Source organism: Acinonyx jubatus, chromosome C1 (assembly GCF_027475565.1).
Source record: "Acinonyx jubatus isolate Ajub_Pintada_27869175 chromosome C1, VMU_Ajub_asm_v1.0, whole genome shotgun sequence".
NCBI classification, from domain to species: Eukaryota; Metazoa; Chordata; class Mammalia; order Carnivora; family Felidae; genus Acinonyx; species Acinonyx jubatus.
In genome coordinates this window covers 124,461,420-124,481,346 of record NC_069381.1, presented here as the reverse complement: position 1 = coordinate 124,481,346, position 19,927 = coordinate 124,461,420, and the positions used below count along the sequence as shown (strand labels likewise).

Sequence of the window (19,927 nt, the reverse complement as noted above, 5' to 3'; positions counted from 1 at the left end):
AGTTGAGGTTGAGGTACAGGGGGAGGGAGGGATTAGGAACATGGTGAAAGAGAATGGCTCTAGACCAATAAGCAAAGCATATTTATTTTTGGTTTCCAGGAGCATTGAGGCTTCTTCTTGTTCAACAAAATGAACTTATAATGTTTTTGGTCCATACAAAGCTCTCTATCAGGTAGCAAGGTCATTATTACTGACACCATCGATTTCAGCCTCAGGGATCCCTTGACTCAGTGGCCATAGGCACATTACTTTCTTACTGGAGCTTCAGGGTTTGCACCCTTTGGTTGACTCAGGCTGGGTTTTCATAGCAGGGCCTTTTTTTTTTTTTTTTTTTTTTTTTTAAGGATTCTACCTTAATCTGAATCATTTGATAATCCTTTGTCATGATAACATCCTTAAATTTTTACCTGGTTTTAACATAAGGAATAGGACAGTTTTCCAGGGCAGTGGGGTTAATTACAAAAATTTGCTAGTGAGGCACCTGGGTGGCTCAGTTGGTTGAGCATCAGACTTTGGCTCAGGTCATGATCTCTCATTTCATGAGTTTGAGCCCTGCATCTGTCTCGCTGCTGTCAGCTCAGAGTCCACTTTAGATTTTCTATTTCCCTCTCTCTCTGCCTCTCCCCTACTCGTTCTCTTTCTCTCTCTCTCAAGAATAAATAAGGCTTAAATTAAAAAAAAAAAGGAAATAAAAAAAGAAAAGAAAAAGAACTTAAAAAAATTTGTTAGATTTCTTTGTGCCATTTTCTGTCTTACCATTGGGTCATCTTCAACAGTATTAGAATCCAATCCAGGGCATAAGAACCTGAACACTAGTTCTGTGGTTTATCATGGGAATTCGTCCGCTCAAGGAAATCTCCCCAGGAGGTCTAAAGCTCCCTTACAGTGGCTGAAACCCACTGCAAAAAATTCTGAGACCTCACTATCATCATTAAATGGATCTAAGGTTGTCAGCAGGAAGGACTGAGCTGTTCAGATAATGAATATCACTCTTCCTTAACAAGCATAATGCATCTCACTACCCATATCCCAAATGAATGAGCGAAAGTTCCAAGTTTGCCTGGTTTTTGCCCATATCAGTCATGAATTTTCCTTCTTTCCAGCCCAGAAAAGATATGCATCTCTGTAACTGTTGTCTGAAAGGAAGTAGAACCTTCTGCCCACCCAGGACAAACCTTAGTATTATTTGTTATAGTGGCGTGGTCGTGAGGCTGACTGCCAGATTGGTGAGGAAGATAACACCCATAGAAAAATCATCAAAAACCAGGAAGCAGTTGCTTTTGAACTTATTTCCTGGCACTTAGCCTTTAACTGCCTCCCAATTCCTTAAACAGGCATTAATAGTCAATAAAATGGAGGATCATTTATTATCTAATTGACCATACAATTTGGTCAATGTATTTGCTACCACTTTCCATGAACTTTCTTTAAATCTCATTAATTACCCCCCACGAAGCCCTCGTTCTTCTTCTGTCATTCCTATCTCTTTCGGAATCATCTCATTTTTTTGCAAAAATTAGGAACTGTGAAGTGTCTGAGATTTTTCCTTACTTGCTACCTAATAAGTTAGCCTACCACAGTTCCAGAGTCTGGCAGAAGCCATGAGACTCCTGGGTCAGTAAAATGACAGTTTACTATTCACAATAGTAATGATAGTAGTATCATCATTTGCTTCAGTTCTCTGAGCCCCAGTTTCTACAGGGCAGTATGAAGAGGTGATACCTATACATACAATGGGTTGAATTATAAGAGAGGAAACCTGAGCTTAGGAAACCTAGGAAAGTAAGCATGTTTTCCCAATGCTCCAGGAAGAGACATTATCTCTACCTTGCAAAGTCACTGACTATACAAACATCTTTGAAAACATAGTCTAGGGGCACCTGGGTGGCTCAATCAGTTGGATGTCCGACTTTGGCTCAGGTCATGATCTCATGGTTCATGAGTTCAAGCCCTGCATCAGGCTCTCCACTCTTAGCACAGAGCCTGCTTCAGATCCTCTGTCTCCCTCTTTCTCTGCCCCTCCCCTGCTCAACTCTCTCAGAAATAAATAAAAATTTAAAAAAAAATTTTAAATATGGTCTAGAGCAAAGGCAGTCAGTGCCTCTCTTCACAAGACCTATAAAAACACAAGTTACTGGAGTTTCTGGAGAATTGTTTTTCTTTTTCTCTCTTTTTTTAATGTTTATTTATTTTTGAGAGAGAGAGAGAGAGAGAGAGAGAGAGAGAGAGAGAGAGAAGGGGAGGGGCAGAGAGTGAGGGAGACACAGAATTCGAAGCAGGCTCCAGGCTCTGAGCTGTCAGCACAGAGCCCCACATGGGGCTTAAACCCACAAACTGTGAGATCATGACCTGAGCCCAAGTCGGATGCTTAACCGACTGAGCCACCCAAGCACCCCATTTCTTCTTTTAATGTTTATTTATTTTGAGAGAGAGAGAGGGAGAGAGAAAGAATCCCAAGCAGGCTCCACACTGTCAGCACAGAGGCAGACATGGGGCTGTCTCACAAACTGAGAGATCATGACCTGAGCTGAAATCTAGAATCAGACACTTAATCTACTGAGCCACACAGGTGCCCTTGGAGAATTCTCTTTCAACAGCCCCTATAAAGAGTGCTCCTTTGGTTGATTCTCACTGCCTCCACTTTCTTACCTCTTAAGACTACTGCAGTCTGGCATTGTTCCCTACTACTCCATTGAAACTGCTCTTGCCAACATGAGCAAGTTCCCTACTTGCCAACATGAGTTCCCTACTACTCCATTGAAACTGCTCTTGCCAACTATAATGTCCTTTGTTACCTATCAGATCTTAGCGACTTTAAACACCAATTTTTCATGAAATGCTTTCTTCCATTAGCTTCTTCCTGTATTTTCACCTCACCTCCCAGGCAGTATCTCTCTAGTCTCATTATGGATTCTTTTTTCTTTTTTCATCCATTAAATATTGGTGTTGCCTAATATTGTGGGGATAGCTCTTAGTTCTGTACCTCAGCCCACATCTCTCACCTGAATTCCTCTGTGTGTGTGTGTATAGTATATACACACTGTATACATAGACATATACATATATGATCTAGATCTAGATCTGTGTGTGTATATATATGGTATATTGAGCTTCCAACCATATATCTCCATTTACATGTCATGTCAAAGACCTCAAACACAGTGTGTCCTCATTGTCTTGTCTTTATCCCCAAATCTAATTCTTCCGAGGAGTGCCAGCATCAGTGCTTTCCATTTTATTAAATAGCATCACCATCTATTTATCTTAAATTGTTCATTCACTCATTCCTTAAACATTTATTCATGTGATAAGATCTCCTGCAATGTTGGACTTACATTCTATTGAAGGTGAAACACAACAAATAAGGAAACAAAAAGCACTTAGTTAAATTACAAATTACTCTTAGTTCTTTAAAGTAACCAGTAGAGTGAATCATCTTTTTTGATAAGGTGGCTAGGAAAATCCCCACTGAGGTGGTTACATTTATGCTAAGTAAAATAATGATGAATGATGACATTTGAAGAGCAGTTGGGGGAGAGAGAATGACAGAGATAACCCTTTTGGTTAGGAAAAAGCTTGCATATTAAGGCAAAAATGTGACTAGAACTTGCAGAGGAAGGAGGAAGAGTGGCATAAGATGAGGCTGGAAAGGAAGGCCAGGCACAGATCCTGCAGGGCCACAAAGGCATGCAGAGGGATTTTTAAAAACTGCTTTATTGAGATATAATTCACATATCCTACAATTCACCCATTTAAAGTGTGGAATCCATTGGTTTTTACTATAATCACATTAATGTGCAATCATCTCCACAGTCAATTTTAAAACATTTTCATCATCCCCAAAAGAACTCTACACCTCCCTGCCCCCCCCAAAAGAAGCCCTGTCCCTTCAGCTATCACTTTCTATCTTTCCTCCCTTTCCCTGCTATAGCCCTTAAGCAACTACTAATCTACTTTCTGTCTCTGTAGATTTTCCTATTCTGGACTTTCATATAAACAGAATCATATATGTGATCTTTTGTGATTGCTTCTTTTACTTAGCATACTGTTTTCAAGGTTCATGTTGCAGCATGCATCAGTATTTCATTCCTTTTTATAGCTGAATAATATTCTATTATATGGGTATACTATATTTTATTTATTCATTTGTCCATTGATGGAAATTTGGGTTGTTTCCATGTTTTGGTTACTATGAATAATGCTGCCATAAACATTTGCATACAGATTTTAAAGTGATCATATATTTTAATTTCCCTTTCATTCCACTCCTAGAATTCCTAGAAGTGGACTTACTGAATCATATGGAAACTGTATGCTTAATCATTTGAGGAAATCCCAGAATGCTTTTTAAAAATTTTTTTAAATACTTATTTTTGAGAGAGAGAGGGAGAGGGTGAGAGAGAGAGAAAGAGGGAGGGTGAGGGGCAAAGAAAGAGAGAGGGAGACAAGAATCTGAAGCAGGCTCCAGGCTCCATGCTTTCAGCACAGAGCCCAACGCAGGGCTCAAACCCCCAAACCGCAAGATCGTGACCTGAACCAAAGTTAGACACTTAACCAACTGAGCCACCCAGGTGTCCCCAGAATGTTTTTTAAAGTGGCTGTACCATTTACAGCAGTGTATATGTGTTCTGATTTCTTCACATCCTCGTAACACTTACAGTTATCTAACTTTTTTATTCTGTCCATTGTAATGAGTTTCAGACAAAGGTATTTGGAAATGGAGAGACTTATTAGAAGGTCATTGCATTGTTTCAGGCAACAGATTGTGGTGGCCCTGTCTGCAGTGACAGTAGGAAAGATAGACAAAAATGGACTGAAGTAAAACACCTGAGAGTTATCTTGATTTCTGACTCACCATCAACACCAACATCTAATTAGCCCTACCTCCTAAGTGTTCATGGATTATACCCTCAGTCACTCCATTTCTACTGACTGATTCAGTAGAATCAATCTATTTCCCTGATTCAGTAGCCATTTTCTCTCCATGAAGCTACTGTAGCAATCTCATTGGTCTCCCAACTTCTACCCTTCTCCACAGTAATTTTTTTGAAATGCTGATCTCATCATGTCATCTCTCTGTTTAAAATCTTTCACTGGAGATACAACTATATTCCTGAATGGAGTTGGTAAAGCCTTTTGGGATTTAGCTACTGTTGACCTCTCCATCACATTTCCTTACCCTCCTTCCCCCATCCTGAGCTCCAGCTATGCCTAATTCCTTCCAGAGCTTTAAATGTTATTTGTTCTTTTGCCCTCTGCATTAGCCATCTTGGGCTGTCCATAGCAAACATACCATAGCTGAGTAGCTTAAACAATGGAAATTAGGTGTTTTTTTTTTTTTTAAGTAGGCTTCATACCTGGCATGGAGCCCAACATGGGGCTTGAACTTACAACCTGGAGGGAGATCAAGAGTTAGATGCTTAACTGACTGAGCCAGTCAGTTGACTGTGTTCCACAATAGAAATTATTTTTTTCATAGTTCTGGTAACTGGGAAGTCCAATATCAAGATTCTGGCCAATTTGGTTTCTAGTGAGAACTTTTTTGCTGACTTGTAGAAGGCTACCTTCTCTCTGTGTCCTCACTTGACAGAGAGAGAGAGAGAACAAGTTCTCTTGTGTGACACTAATCCTATCAGATCAGGGCCCCATCTTTACAATCTCATTTAATCTTAATTACTTCCCAGAGGCCCCCTCTCCAAATACAGTCACATTGGAGGTTAAGGCTTCAACATATGAATTTTGAGGAGAAATAATTCAGTCCATAGCATCCACAGTACTTTGTTTATCCTATATCCTTTGTTTGAAGCAATCTTTCCCCCAGTCTTTGCCTGGTTAACTGCATCTCTGATCCCTTGGTTCTCAGCTTAGACATAATTTTCTCCAAGAAGTCTTCTTGGACTTAAACTGTCCCAAGACAGCTTAATACACTTCTTCTAAGTACACCCTCAGCCTTCTATATTTACCCTATCAATGCATTAACACACTGTGTTGCAATTGTCTTTTTATCTGTCTTTTTTCCTCACTAGTTCATAAATGCCTTCAAGGCTGGTCCCTGCCTTCTTCATTGTTGAAGTCTCAGCACCAAGGACAGTTCTTGACCAATGCTAATCACTCAATCCTATTTGTTGAATAAATTATGCGTTCAATATTGTGAATAGCATTTATTTGCTCCCTAGAAATGCTTGTGGAAATACTTACAACATTCAAGGATCTATGTCTAAACTTAGGGGTTTTATATTCCAAATTGTAGGTGATACTAGTAGGACTTTGATGCTTTCTGTGGGTTTAACATAAAATACTCACAGACGTCTAGTTTTAAGACAAAGATAGTATCCCCAAAGGTTACCTGGCTGCCTTAGCTGGTAAAGAATGTGACTCTTGATCTCAAGATTGTAAAGATTGAGCCCCACATTGGTTATACAGGTTATTTAAAAATAAAACCTTTTTTAAAAAAAAGGCAAATAGCAGTCAGCTGCATCAAAATCAATTCTTCATTTTTATGCTCCTCTTATTCTGTTTTTCTGTATCATGAATCAAAGTCATGTCTAAGTTTTCTGCATAGCCCTGAAGATACTTTTTGCACTCAAAGATGCTACATAAGAATGTTGTGCTGTTGCAGGTTGTTGAATTTCTTCTGGAAAAGGGAGCAGATATCACCCTTTGTAATTACAGCAATCAAACTGCGGTTCATGTGGCTAATTGCCACGTCCAAAGACAACTCTTGGCTATCAATGGAATCCAGGCTCCCCAGATGCAACTTCTACAAACTTCATGGCAAGGTGATCTTGAACAACTTCAACACTTGCTGGTCAGTTATATTGATGTTTGCTTCTGCCTTTGTGTAGGTAGGTGGGTGGGTAAGTGATATGAAAGGCATAGACTACATATGACTCATTTTAAAGAAAAATGAGTTCTTTTCAAATGCAGTCCCAGAAAGTTTCAGGCAGAAAATAGAAAGAAACAAGATCAAATAGGACATTGGGGTGGAAAACAGGATAATAAAAGAACACAACAGCAGGCTATTTCTACCTTCCTCCAGCTGGATGCTAGAAGAAGTCACATAGCACCCATGGGAAATAATATGCTCCCAGGATGCCCCCCAGAGAACTGCTGTCAACTTGCTCAGAGGAGTTCCCTTGACATCATTGCCTATTGTACAATTGCTGTTTAGATCCCTTTGGACCAGCTGCACTTATTATCTTTAGCCTGAAAAGGGAATCAGAGAGCTTATGCTTTGCATAATATTTAGTTGTAACTAAAGGAGTTAAAAGGATATGTTTTTAAAATGCCTTCTTCCCAAGTTATTGATTTTCTTATTTAGATTTTCTACCCATAGATACTCTTTCCTGAAGTAACTTACAAAACCATATGCATAACCAAGGACTCTAATTGTTGGTGACCAGCAACTGTCTATTCTTGGTATTTACCTTCAGAGATACTGTCAGATCACATGACCTTCCAACTGAAAGAAAATCAATTGCTGCTAGGAAACAGTTTCTTCCATTCCCTTATGGTCAAGACACAAACAGATAAAGAAAAAGTGAACAATATTCTGGTCACCTAGAGTTCAAGGGGATCTACAACAAAATCCAAAGAACTCCTTGAATACTTTTGTTGTACTAAACAATAGTCTAAAATTGTCGTAAACCATGACTAAAGCTTAGAAATTTTTTAGGAGTGCCTGGGTGGCTCAGTCAGTTAAGCGTCTGACTTCAACTCAGGTCATGATCTCATGGCTCATGAATTTGAGCCCCGCATTGGGCTCTGTGCTGACAGCTCAGAGCCTGGAGCCTGCTTCAGATTCTATATCTCCTTCTGTCTCTTCCCCTCACACTCTGTCTCTGTCTCTCAAAAATAAATGAACATTGAAAAAAAAATTTTTTTAAGAAATTTTTTGAAAGACAATAAATTTTATTTTAATGGTATTCATAATGGTTGTTATAATCCAATATCTGTTTTCATAACCACATTTTCATCCATAAAGATTAGCAGCCACATTTTAAGAAACTGGTGTCTGTACCTGAATCCAAAGTTTAATAAGCAGGTGCTGAATTAATGTGCTATTGCAAGACTACTCTCAGTTCAAACCTTTCGTGTTGGTGCTAGCTAATAATAAACAGTGATATAAGAGGTCACTTCTTTTCAGAGACTGAAAAAAAATTAATTAATTCCCATAGCACCCCTCTGAGGTAATATCATTATCTCTAGTTTGTCCCTAGAGAAACTGAGGTAGAAACACAAGACTATACTGACATGACATAAAGTGAAATAGAGATGGAAAGTAGCAAATTATTTTGGTAAATAAAATAAACAATTTGGATAATTTGGCCTTACAGTGGTTTTTCAGTTCTGAATTATCCAAATTAAATTTTACTTTCATTAAAACAACGAATATCATCTGTATATCCACCTGCATTTGACTATATGTGTATATATATATATGTGTGTGTGTGTGTGTGTGTGTGTGTGTGTATAGATACATACACACACACACACACACACACACACACACACCTGCCTTATTTTTGTAACTCATTCATTCATTCCAGAAATGATTACTGAGCATGTGTCAAACACTCTGCTCAGTGCTTTTCATATTCTATCACCAATCATCACAACAACCCCACAAAGAAGACATTGTTATTCCTACTCTAGAGGTGAGGACTCTGAAGGTCAGTGAGTAGGATTGCTGGATTTTACAAACAAACATACAGGACACGTGGTTAAATTTGAATTTCAGATAAATACCAAATAAATTTTTTAGTATTACTGTGCCGCCAGTGAACATTATTGTTTAACTGGATATCCTTTATTTTAACAGGGTGATCTTGTCAAGTGCCCTTGATATAATCCTATCAGGGAGGTTAAATAATCAGCTTAAGGAGGTAAAATTCAAACCCGGGTCTGTCTCTCAGGCCTGTGTTCTTTCAATTCATCAGCTCCTCATCAATATAGATATTGAGAAAGAATGTGTTGAAGCTGGGGTGGCTGGATGGCTCAGTCAGTTAAGCATCTGACTCTTGATCTTGGCTCAGGTCATGATCTCATGCTTTGTGAGCCAGGGCCCCATATCAGGCTCTGTGATGACAGCATGGAGCCTGCTTGGGATTCTGTCTTTTGCTCTCTCTCCCCTTCCCCCACCTCAAAAATAAATAAATAAACTTAAAACAACAACAGAAAAAGAATGTGTTGAAGTTAAAATGAGAATTTGGCTAAGCAAGGAAAATGCAAAGATTAGTATAAATAGTAAAAACATAATAAAAATAAAGTTTCATGTTTTCAAAGGCATCTGAAGAGTTCCTGGATATAAATTTCCCAAACCAACATGGCTTGACCCCTCTGATGCTGGCTGTGAGGGATGTGGATCTGTTTGAGAGTCTTGATATGTTAACAGTCTACAGACCTGTGGAGGTTCTGTCTGAGCTCCTCAGGCATCATGCGTGAGTATGAGTGGTCAGTTGGCACCAGTGGAAGAGAGTCTATGTCATTGTTATTGTCAGAAGTCACTTGTAAACTTAGAGACATGCAACTCTGGACCTCAGGGTTGTTAAGTTCAAGCCCCACATTGGGTGTAGAAATTGCTTCATAATAAAATCTTTAAAAATTTTTATATCTCGAATGCAAATTCATGTTCATAAAAGGGACTTCAGCCGTTGCAAAGTAATGTGCAAATGTTAGATGTTGCTATCTATTATTTTTATGATATTGACTATTTGTTTTATTTGTGTAAATACTCTTTTGGTACTTATGAAGAATATCAAATAATAACTCTTCTTTTTTTTTTTTTAGAATGTCAGATAATCCTTGAGTATGTAGCTCCTTACCCCCAACATGTTACTAATTATTTCAGAAAGCATTGTCAATTATCAAAAGCAATTTATAATACTGGTTTCTAATTATGTAAAAATTACTGTATGCCAGCATGTTCTTTTAGGGGAAGGGGAAGTAAATAATTGACTTTAAAAAAAAATCAGTAGGTTAATAAGCAGTTTTTCATGTTAGAATTGCAGTTTCCTAATGCTGTTACCTAGATATCTTATCATCCAATAAGAACAGATGGGCAGCTCTTTCTCAGAATTTCATATGAATTTTGTTTTGGAAAGAAAAAAAAAAGTAGAAGGGAGCTTCAAGAACAAAAGCATAGTCAAGAACACGAGCTATTGTAAAAGGACCAGTTACTATAATAGGATAAAGATGGAAGTTTGAAGCTACTTTAGACTTTAGTGTTAAGAAACAACTAAAGAGATTGTTTAACATGGAGAGTACCGGACAGCACCCCAGAGATGGTGTTCAGTAGGCCTGGAGTGGGGTCCAGAATATAGGAAATCAAAAAGTGCCACATTGAGAAACACTAATCAAGGCAAATGAGCAAACTGAAATCCCAAGGAGTTAAGTGACTTGCTTAAGGCCACTTATCAAGGCAGAGGCAGTCCCCTGATTCTTGGTCCTATCCTACTTCTTTTGAATCATGACCTTTGATGGAGAAAAGCTCATAAGGGGTTATTTTTTCAGAGGATAAAACATTTCCCAGTCCTATAGCAATAAAAAGATTCAAATTCAAAGCTGTTAGGTTGGAGACCATGCTCAACATGTTCTGTGTCCCAGAATGTGACTAGTGCAGCAAGTGTAATCATTATTTCCCACACCATAATCTGCCAATAGGGCTCTTACTATTGGCCCTTTGAATCTCTCTGAGCTGTTATGTATCTAATCCTCAGATTCAGTGCAACATGGAGAGGATATTTGTGCTATTGCAAGGAGCCCTGAGATTAGCCGGTCAGGCTTAACAATCACAGGGCAAGGTGAAGAAAGATGAAGAGATCATGCAGAGGGACTTTATGACAAGTTCGCTCCACTCAACCAAGAGTCTGTGAAATAAGCATATCAGCTTAGTTTTCTTTCTTTCTTTTTTTTTTTTTTACATTTTTAAAAATGTTTTAATTTATTTTTGAGAGAGAGAGAGAGAGAGCGTGAGCGTGAGTAGGGGAGGGGCAGAGAGAGAGGGAGACACAGAATCTGAAACAGGCTCCAGGCTCTGAGCTGTCAGCACAGAGTCCAATGCGGGGCTCAAACACGTGAACTGCGAGATCATGACCTGAGCCGAAGTTGGACTCTTAACGACTGAGCCACCCAGGTGCCCCCAGCTTACTTTTCAAGAGAGATTCTATTCTATTCTACAGTTTTGACTGGCAAAAAGGCTAGCTGCTAGCATTAGAAAAAAAAAAAAAACTATCAAGAAAGCAAGCGTAACCCATTGGAAAGAAAAAGCTAAGCAAGTCAGCTATTTGTAATAAGACAACAGCTTATCAAGATGTTTTGATCCTTACTTGATTTACTCATCATTAAAGAATTATGAAAAGTCTTATCCAAAGTTTGACATTTTCTGCAAATATTGGAATACTTTTAGGATGGAGTGGGAATAAGATATACAGAATATTCCTTTAATTTAAAATCTTGAAAAATTATCACTTTCTATCCCATACCCTTTAAAATCATTCTTGTTAGCCCCAAAGCACATGATTACTTTTGTTTATTTGATGTCAATGTTTTTCTTCTCATATTTTTTCAATAGACTTAACTAAATAATTTTTATGTTAATTCTATTCTTCCTAGAGATCCTAAACTCTGTGATTTTAGTGGAAAATCAGCAATACATTATGTGTCGCAAATACATAGTTTTAGGAAACAGCAGTTATTGGACATTCTAATGAACTCTATGCCAAGACCAGGTAAATACTTCTATTCCACTTTCAAAAGCTCCCCAACTATAAAAGCCTTATTAGAACTCTTTCTTCTACATGTGTTTGATGGATTCATTTAAAGAAATGAAGCCAACAACTATTTATTGATCAGTGACTATATACAAGGTCCAAGGCTAGGTACCCTTAAGGGTTGTAAAGAAATCTAAAACATTGTCCAAACTCCTGAAAGTGTTCAATAGGGTAAGGGACACATCACATAAGTCAGTAGAGAAAGTGCTTGTTGTGAGCTTGAAAGAGGAGAAGGGACTTACCATGTTCCTTAAATGCTGGGTAAGATTTGGAAGGAAGAGAACAAGAGAGGCAGTTTGATATAGGTGGAAAAAAAAGACAGAAACAGCCACAGAGAAAAGTGAAAGAAAGAAAGTACCACTGAGCAATATGTGACCTTGTGAAAGCTGCTTGACTTTATGGTCTGATTGGCTTTTATTCAAAACTTCTAGGCAGGGAACAAGGCTGTTCCCAGGAAGGTTTCATGAAAGTGGTAAGATTCAATCTGGTCCTCGAAAAACACTGGGATTTAATTTTGTGGAGCAGAGGCATCATGCTGTAAATGAGCCTCACTTATCATAGGGGCAAATAAGAGACTAGAAATTAAATACATAAAGAAACTGGGTCCATTGAATACTCATTAAATGAAGGGGTTTTTTCCCCCCAATAAAACAGAGTCAGTAAAGAATTTTAAGCCAGGGAATGATGAAAACCATGTTTTAGGAAATTTAAGCTGTTGTTATTGTGAAGAATGGATTCAAAGGAAGAGACTCATGGCAGGGAGCTCTATTAAGAAACTATAGAAGTGCCTGTGTGTGGTGACAGGAACCAGGAAGAGTCCTGGGCTTGGTGTGGGAGTGTGCCTGACAGGTGCTGAGTGTGGTGAGCCTAAGAGCTATTGTGAAAGAAGAATTCACATAACTTAGTGATGTAAAGCTGAGAGAGACAAAAGTTGAGAGAGTTGAGTTAAATATGATTCCAAAGTTTCAGCCCTGGGAAGTGGGGAGATGGAAATGCAATCAATAAACTAGAAGACCACTCTGGTTTGGTGAGGATATAGAAGGCAATGGGTTCTAAAGCATTGCATTTGGATGGAACCTTGGGACTTGCAAGTAGCGATTTTCTGTTGGGCAGGCCTGTGGGAAGGGGTGGGTTGATATGTTAGTTTGGGAGTTCACTACAAAAAAGAGACTGTGAGGACCTGGAGTAGGTAAGATCCCTGGCGGATTGAGGATGGTGGGAGAACTGCAAGGGGTCAAGCCAAGGAGGTGCACCCACAGTTGGAGGGTGGTATGTACACAGGGACTCAGGGCGCTGAGAGAGAGAGAGGCGGGGATTGGGAGAAAGTTACAAGAAGCAAGGAGAGGGAAACCATGTCAAATTGGAAAAGAGATTACAAAGCAGATGAGGCAAGGAAGTGAGAAGTTTCAGTGATGAGATAGAGGCAGGAAATAGATTGCAGAGAGGAATATGGTGAAGAAATGGACGATCTGAGTAGAGATAATCTTGTGCAATTTTGTATCAGTTACAAAATAAATGGAAAAGCCATTGGAAGAGAAAGACGTTTTCATCGAAGAGCCCATGCTTATTTTGAAGAAGTCGCGATAGCAGGAGGGGGATGATATGAGAGAGCACTGTCCCTTGGGAACTAACTGGGAGTTCATGGGTGCTCAGAACTCTGCCAATTTAATGTGACTTCTGCTATACAGAAAATGTGCCATGTCTTTGGTAACTATAGAGCAAATGTAATTTCCAGCCCATTGTTAGGGGTTTCACTTGGCAGCTTTGCCCAACTTAAAAACAAAAACAAAAACACATCCATTCTGTGGACTCTTGTTATCCTCACTCACATCCTTCCCTGTGAAAAGTATTGCCTAAAGCTTCATCAGGATCCCAGACCACTATTTTAGGAAAATCTTTGACAGAATGGAACCAGTCTTAGAACACAGAGCTAGATCTTCTGACAAAATTGATGGAGATAAGTCTTATCAAAACACATTATTCTGTTTCTTTTGGCAGAAAGACATGCTGAATCATTGCTTGATATTTGTCATGATACTAACTCTTCTCCAACTGATAGGATGACAGTTACTACAAACCAAAACATAATCTTGCAAAGTATCAGCAGCAGTGAGGTAAGATGTTCTCTTTAAAGAAACTAACAACAAGGGGCACCTGGGTGGCTCAATCTCTTAAGTGTTGGACTTTTGGTTTCGGCTCAGGTCACGCGAGTTTGAGCCCTGTGTTGGGCTCTGCACTGACAGTGAGGAGCCTGCTTGGGATTCCCTCTCTCTCTTTCTCTCTCTCTGCCCTTTCCCTGCTCACTTTCTCTCTCAAAATAAATATATAAACTTATATAAAAAAAGAAACTAACAAAAAATGGATAACCTACTCCATCTACTACCTCATGTGTGTTGCTTGAATATTTCACAGCAATCATATATCACAATTCATTTCTAAATGTAATCATAAGGTAATTAAAAGCAAAATTAATAAGGCAGTGCTCCACAAGTTTAATCTCAGAGCTGTAATTAGCTAGTCAGCTCAGAGTCTCCTGCGTTTTGTGTGTATGTATCTAATACCACAGAATACTGTTGCAGTTGAACTGATACTAAATAATAAAATGCAGCTTGTGTTTATGTGTGTTCATGTGGAAAAGGAGAAGATCACTCATCTGATCATGTCAAATCCATCACAGGGTACCACAAAGAAGGTGCTTCCTCTTGGCCCTGGTCACCCCCGGCCCCCCACCATGATGAATGACTCCACATGAAGTCCCTCACAGTACAGTAACGGTACTAATAACAAACAGTGTAATCCATAGAAAACTGTGGACCAATACCCAAGATATACAACAAACTGGTAACATGGTAACAATTGTTGCCTATAGGGAGAGAATTGGAGATGACTCTGTGCTGTGTATTCATTTGTACCTTTTGGATTTTTACAAAAATTAACACAGCCCAGACAGGTAAAAGTATTGCTGCTCTATATTTTGTTGGTAAGAAAACAATATGGCCACAAATTATTTATTTTATAAAGTTAATGAGGTGTGGACTATAATATAATAAATAATGAGGACTTTTGGAGATGGTAAATATTTTTGAGTCCTTTTCTCCTTCCAAAAATCATCCCAAAACAACAAAGAAAAAAAACCCAAAAATTTAATTTAAAAAACCTTTTTTATTTTGAGATAATTACAGATTCACAGGAACCTATAAAAATAGTGCATAGAAGTCCTGTGTAACCTTCACCAGCTTCCCCAAAAGGGAACTATTATCGTAACTCTAGCAGGTTGTCAAAACTGGGAAATTAACACTGACACATTATAATTAACTAAGCTACAGACCTTGCTGGGATTTCACTAGTATTTGCATGCATTGTTTTTTCTGTTTGCGCATGTGCCTGAGTGTTCTGTTCTTTGACGTTTATCCCTTGAATCACCACAGTCAAGATACAAAGTTGTTCTGTCACCCCAAGGGAATCCCTTCCTACTGCCCTCTTAATAGCCACACCCTCCTCCATTCTTAACGCCTGGCAACCACTGAGAATGTCATATAAAAGGAATTCTCATATGTATAAACTTTTGAGATTGGTTTTTCTACTCAGCATAATGCTTTTGAGATAGATCCAAGTTGTATCAAGTTTTTTTGCATTGCTAAGGAGTATTCTTTGGCACAGGTGTTTACAGTTTACCTAACTATTCACCTGTTGAGAGACATTTAGGGTTGTTTCCAGTTCTGGGCTTTTATATACAAAGCTACTATGAGCAATTGTGTACAGATTTCTATATAAACATACGTTTTCATTTCTCTAGGATACATGTCCAGGAATCCAAATACTGGATCATATGGCAAATGTATGTTTAACCCTTTTAAAAACTGCCAAACAGTTTTCCAGAGTGGCTCTATCATTTTATATTCCCATCAGCAATGAAGAGAGATCCAGTATCTCTGTATCCTGGCCATCATTTGGCAGTGTCAGTATTTTTTATTTTAACCATTTTAGTAGAAGTATGGTGGTATCTCATTGTGGTTTTAATATCCATTTCCCTAATGACTGATGTTGAACATCATTTTTCTATGGGTTTATTCCCCATCAGCATGAATTGTTCAAATTTTTAATCTATTTTCTGATTGGATTGTTTGTTTTCTTACTGTTGGGTTTAAAGAATCCCTTATATATTCTGGATATGTCATTTGCAAATATTTTCTACTAGTCAATAAAAGAACTGGCTTGTTATTTTCACCTTTGTAACAGGTCTTTCACTGAATAGAAGTTTTTCTTACTTAGTTAGTTGGTTCGTTAGTTAGTTAGAGAGAGCACATGCAAGAGAGAGGCAGAGAGAGGAGAGAGAGAATCCCAAGCAGGCTCCATGCTGATAGCACAGTGCCCAGCACTGGCCTTGATCTCACGAACTGTGAGATCATGACCTGAGCTGAAATCAAGAGCAGAATGCTCAACTGACTGAGCCACCCAGGCACCCCCCCAAAGCTTTTCATTTTGATGAAAACCAATTTATCTATTTTTTATGGGTCTTAATTCTTACATCATGTCTAAGAATTCTTTTACTTGATCTGGGTCCTGGTTTCACAATTATGTTCAGTTTATAAACATTCATGAATCTATGCACTTTCTGAAAGTATGCTACACTTAAATTGAAAGTAATTGTGGGGCATCTGGGAGGCTCAATTGATTAAGCGTCAAGCATCGTGCTCTTGATTTTGGCTTAGGTCATGATCTCATGGTTGTGAGATTGAGCCCCACATCTGAGCTCTGTGCTGGGCATGGAGCCTGCTCAAGATTCTCTTTCTGGGGCGCCTGGGTGGCTCAGTTGGTTGGGCGTCCAACTCTTGGTTTCTGCTCAGGTCATGATCTCACAGTTCATGAGTTCGAGCCCTGTGTTGAACCCTGTGCTGAGGATTCAGAGCCTGGAGCCTGCTTCGGAATCTATGTCTCCCTCTCCCTGCCCTTCCCCTGCTCATTGTCTGTCTCTCTCTTTCTCTCAAAAATAAATAAACATTTAAAAAAAAAAAAAGACTCCTCTCGGGCATGAGATGGGATGGGGTAGAATGGAAATGTTTATTTTTAATACTATTATTACTATTTTTTAATATTAAGCAATAGCATATTTCATACCGTTTGAATATTTTTCTTTTACAACTTTTTTAAACAGGCTAAAACCAAAAACCAAACCACAGTTGCTTTAGTACACTGGTTCTCAACAGAGAGTCCCCAGGGGACATTTGGCAACATTAGGAGACATTTTTGGTGTTACAGCTGGGTGGAGGTGCTACTGGCATCTAGTGGGTAGAGGTCAGGGATGCTGCTAAACATCCTAGAGGGCACAGGACAGCCCCACAATGACGAATTATCCAGCCCCAAATGTCATAGGTGGTGAGGCTGAGAAACCCTGCTACGCAGCAGGTTTTGTCACAACCGTAAAGGCTGTGTTGTTTTTGGTTACTAATATTACATAGTAATTGAAATAAAATACCTAGAGATCAGTCTTTAAAGTGACCGTCATGTGACTCCTGGGTGGCTCAGTCCATTAAGCGTCTGACTCTTGGTGTTGGCTCAGGTCATGATCTCACAGTACTTGAAATCGAGCCCCAAGTCTGGCTCTTTGCTGACACACAGAGCCTGCTTGGAATCTTTCTCTCTTCCTCTCTCTCTGCCTCTCCCCCACTCGTATTTTTTTTTCTCTCTCTCTCTCTCTCAAAATAAACAAATAAACTAAAAAACAAAAGTGACTGGGGTGCCTGGGTGGCTCAGTCAGTTAAGCCTCCGACTTCAGCTCAGGTCATGATCTCACAGTTCATGGGTTCGAAGCCCACGTTGGGCTCTGTGCTGACAGCTCAGAACCTGGAGCCTGCTTCCGATTTGTGTCTCCTTCTTTGTCCCTCCCCTATTCACACTCTGTCTTTCTCTGTCTCTCAAAGGTGAATAAATGTTAAAAATATTTTTTTTAAGTGACTGTTATGCATTAGAAATTGCTAAACAAAAACACATTTGCTTTTCGTTTTTTGTGGCATATTTAAGTAATTCTCTTTTGTAAAAGGACTAAACATCCCTTTATATTAGTACATTTTTTTCATGCAATTTAAAAACTTTTGTTGAACCTCACTCTATATTTTTGTTATTATGGTTGAAATAACTTTGAACTCATTTCTGAGGGAGAAATAGACTCTGACTATTGAACTTGTCTTTTCATCTCTAGTGCTTTCTCTAAGGTTTAAATTGTAAAACCCAAGGTCATCCTTCACTTCTTTTCTTTAAATGAAAGCTTGCTTTTCTTTTTGGTGGTCTGCAATAGGTTTTCATAGTTTACAAATATAAGCAGCTGCCTTGATTGTAGGAGTGCCTCTGAGAGACTTTACAGCCTCTCCCAATCACAGTACTTGAAATTGAGTCTCCTTTCATGTAAAGAGACTCTTCCTTTCAAATTTAATTATGTATGATTTCTATGCCTCTTTTCTGTATGTTTGAGATTCTGTTGTTTGCTGATTAGAATGCTATACTTTTTCTAGTCTGTTGTCACTTCCTGCATCATTGTCAGTGGCTTATGAAATCCATTTATACTGGGGATGTGCTATTCTACTATTTTCTCTTCTTCACTCATGACTGAGTGTCATTATTTCAATTGTCCTTGTGGCACCCAAGTACATCTTAAAGTCTTTCATATTTAGCATTCTAAAATAAATTAGAGAATCCAAAATTGTTTCTGTTTTAGAGTCTTCGTTTCCATGATGAGCCTTCAAAACATATATTATTCCCTACATCCTTTTGGGTTTGTGTGATGTTTACGGTTTTTCAGTTTATTCTATGGAAGAAATTTTTGTCAGATACTAGCAGGTATCACATATCTTTTATTTTTTCCCCATGCAGAACTTATAAATTAGGTTTCAGTATCCTTTCTCTTAATTTTGCTTACCGTTATTGATTCTTTTCTTTCTGATTCTTTTTGAGATTCTTTGTTTTGAATTTTCCATGGTTGCAAGAAAGCAGAGGGGTTAAGAGCTCTGGAACCAGACTTCAGAGTTTGGGTGTATATCCTGACTTTGCCACTGGCTAACCTCTCTGGGCCTCATGTGTAAAAAGAAAACAATAATTCCTACCTTCAGTTGGTGTGAGGATTAAATTATTTAATATATATAAGTTGCATAGAGGAGTGTCTGACCCTACATGTGTAGATGCTAGTCATCAAAATGGATTTTTGTTGGTAGGTGCGCCCACACTCTGCATCTTTCAACTTTCCTAAAGGACCAACTAATAAATGAACTGAGCAGTTGAGACTGATCACAGCTCATTAATCAACATAGACACCTGACATGAGAGCCAATTGTGTGTGTGTGTGTGTGTATTTTTTAATGTTTATTTATTTTTGAGAGAGACAGAGCATAAGTGGGTGAGGGGCAGAGAAAGTGGGAGATGCAGAATCTGAGGGAGGCTCCAGACTGTCAGCTGTCAGCACAGAGCCCAATGCGGGGCTTGAACTCATGAGCCGTGAAATCACAACCTGAGCCAAAATCAGACACTTAACTGACTGAGCCACCCAGACACCCCCCAGTTATATATTAACACTGCCACATGAAGGCTGCTATTTGCCAAATTTATCATAAAAATTTAATTGAATCACTGTAATTATATGAAATGGTAGGAATATATTTTGAGGACTCGTAAGAGTGTTCCCAGACTAAGGATCTGAACAAGACTATATCTATTAAAAGGAAAAATTCAGTGGTCAATAAACATGTGAAACTGTCTCCAAACTTTTCTACTGATCACAGTGTGCACATTCAAACAACAAGATGACCACTTCCATAAATTACAGTACTAAAAATGAAGAGTGATGATAATTGATAAATCGAGGAGAAGATGTAGTGAAACACCTTCATGAACTGCTGGTAGAGTGTAAGCATTAAGTGGAAACTTTACTTTTAAAGTAGTATGTGTAAAACAACTTAAAAATGGTTATACTCTCTGGATCAATAATTCAATATCTAGAAACCTACTCTAAAGAAATAATAAAAATTTGGGTATTAATTGCATGGGTGTCCACAGCACTATGTGTAATAATGAAGAATTAAAAACTGACTAATAAGCATTATGGGGCTTATATTGTAAGACCCATGGGGTTTACTAAACATTGTTGTGACCCTCTGGTAGATACTTGT

The 19,927-nt window shown here is 38.6% G+C and overlaps 1 protein-coding gene across 8 annotated transcripts in view; it reads left to right on the top strand.

The window, feature by feature from the left end:
* The window catches only part of MAP3K19 (mitogen-activated protein kinase kinase kinase 19), a 72,125-nt gene that overhangs the window by 22,592 nt on the left and 29,606 nt on the right, over positions 1–19,927 (top strand). For 5 of the 8 annotated variants that reach the window (XM_053214940.1, XM_027055895.2, XM_053214945.1 and 2 more), the window contains exons 3-6: positions 6,620–6,808; positions 9,286–9,440; positions 11,614–11,729; positions 13,770–13,885. In XM_053214940.1, coding sequence (XP_053070915.1) covers positions 6,620–6,808; positions 9,286–9,440; positions 11,614–11,729; positions 13,770–13,885 — 576 coding nt within the window. The remainder of the gene's footprint in view (positions 1–6,619; positions 6,809–9,285; positions 9,441–11,613; positions 11,730–13,769; positions 13,886–19,927) is intronic. The other 3 variants (XM_053214943.1, XM_053214941.1, XM_053214942.1) reach the window with 2 other exon arrangements.